We start from the raw sequence: 1,612 nt of genomic DNA, 5'->3' as shown, positions 1-1,612 counted from the left end.
GAAAGAGAAGAAGAAGATATTCAAGTGAGAGAAGACAGATTATAAGATATATTATAATATCTTGAAAAGACTCTGTAAGAAAGCAGAATGATAATAATTTTAAGTAACACTTCTGATAGATTTAGACTGAACTAAGTATAGAAATAATGCAGATAATGCTGTCTGTAAGAGATTGAAGAAGAAGATAGTGAAGAGTCTCATGCAGTAGCAGTGAGATCAGAAGAAGTTCTGAGAATGATTTAAGATTAAGATGAAGAGAGAGAGAGAGAAGAAGAGTGTTACTATAAATAAGTGATGATAGAAGAAGATTGAGAGAGTGTTAAAGTAAGAGATAAAGAAGTTAAAACTGATAAGTTTTTTACTTATTAAGAGATAATAATTTTTAATAATACTTCTATTCTCTAATTGATTAGCAGGAGCTGATAGAGAAGAAGAGAATTAAGACCTTATTCAGGTCTCAAATGCACTTCATGATTCAGAACATTGAGAAGACAGCTCTGCTCTCTGAGCATGTCAATCTGCTTGCTGCTGAGATGGAACCTGAGACAGCAGATCAGAAAATGCGGGATTTTGAGATACAGATTGACCTGGCTGAGAGGGAGCAGTGAGAACCCTTCTCTGAGAAGGCAGTGAAGAGAGATTTTGAGATGATTATCATCTCAGATGAGGAGAAGAAGAAGAAGAAGAAGAATGAGAAGTGAATTATGAAGAATGATAAGAAGAATGAGAAAGAGAAGAAGTAGATTTTTTTCTTTTTATATTAGTTAGTTATAAGTTTAAGTTTTTAATTATTAATAATTAAAATTGATTTTGAGTTTTCAAAAATTATTGTACAAGTGATAATCAAGTCAGAAATGATATATATATATATATATATTTAACTATCATGATTCATAAATCACTATAATGTATAAGTATTAACATTTTTTCAACATTGATATTCATAATATTAATATATTTTTAATAATATTATCTGATAATGTAATTTAGTAATACTCTCTTTCACAATATTAATATATTTCAAGAAATATGACAGAGATTAATCAAGATTATTTATTTACTTTTATATATCAATGATATTCAACCTGAGTTAGTACTAAAATTATAACTAAGCTAAGAAACAAGATTATTTTCTCTTATATTAATTCTTCTTATACACATCAGTGATTAGTTATTGAAAATAAATTATCATCTTTTTCAAATTATTATTATATCTTCTGAATTTACTTCTTTCATTTCTTTTACTTCTATTGAAGATTCATAAACTCTTCAAGAAATCACTGTGAATCACAAAGTATATATTATTTATAATTCAATATAAAATGCTCTCTTTTAATTATGATGAATGATCACTTCATTCTTCATATCTGATTCCAGGTCACAAAATTTATGAAAAACTCAACATAAATATTGAGATGAACTATGGAATAATTATCAATAGATTGTATTACAGATTACTGAAGAGTTATCTCTCTGCTACAATTACTGCAACTTTATTCAGAAACATTCATTATAAACTGATCATGACTCTGAAGAAATTTCCTGACATCTGAGTCATCAGAATGCAGACAATAAAGGAAAAATAATCAGAAATTACTACTGAGCTGGTAAG

General features: G+C 27.5%; 1 protein-coding gene across 1 annotated transcript; it reads left to right on the top strand.

The window, feature by feature from the left end:
- Positions 1-413: 413 nt before the first annotated feature.
- On the top strand, positions 414-608 carry BDBG_18102 (uncharacterized protein; the record flags this gene model as incomplete). Its single annotated transcript, XM_031725685.1, has 1 exon — positions 414-608. A coding segment is annotated over one exon (195 nt), but the record flags the coding sequence as incomplete, so codon positions are not given.
- Between the last annotated feature and the right edge of the window lie 1,004 nt (positions 609-1,612).

This window comes from Blastomyces gilchristii (genome assembly GCF_000003855.2).
Source record: "Blastomyces gilchristii SLH14081 genomic scaffold supercont1.69, whole genome shotgun sequence".
Lineage (NCBI taxonomy): Eukaryota > Fungi > Ascomycota > Eurotiomycetes > Onygenales > Ajellomycetaceae > Blastomyces > Blastomyces gilchristii.
Note: the sequence above shows the minus strand (reverse complement) of the source record. Positions and strands in the feature narration are given on the sequence as shown.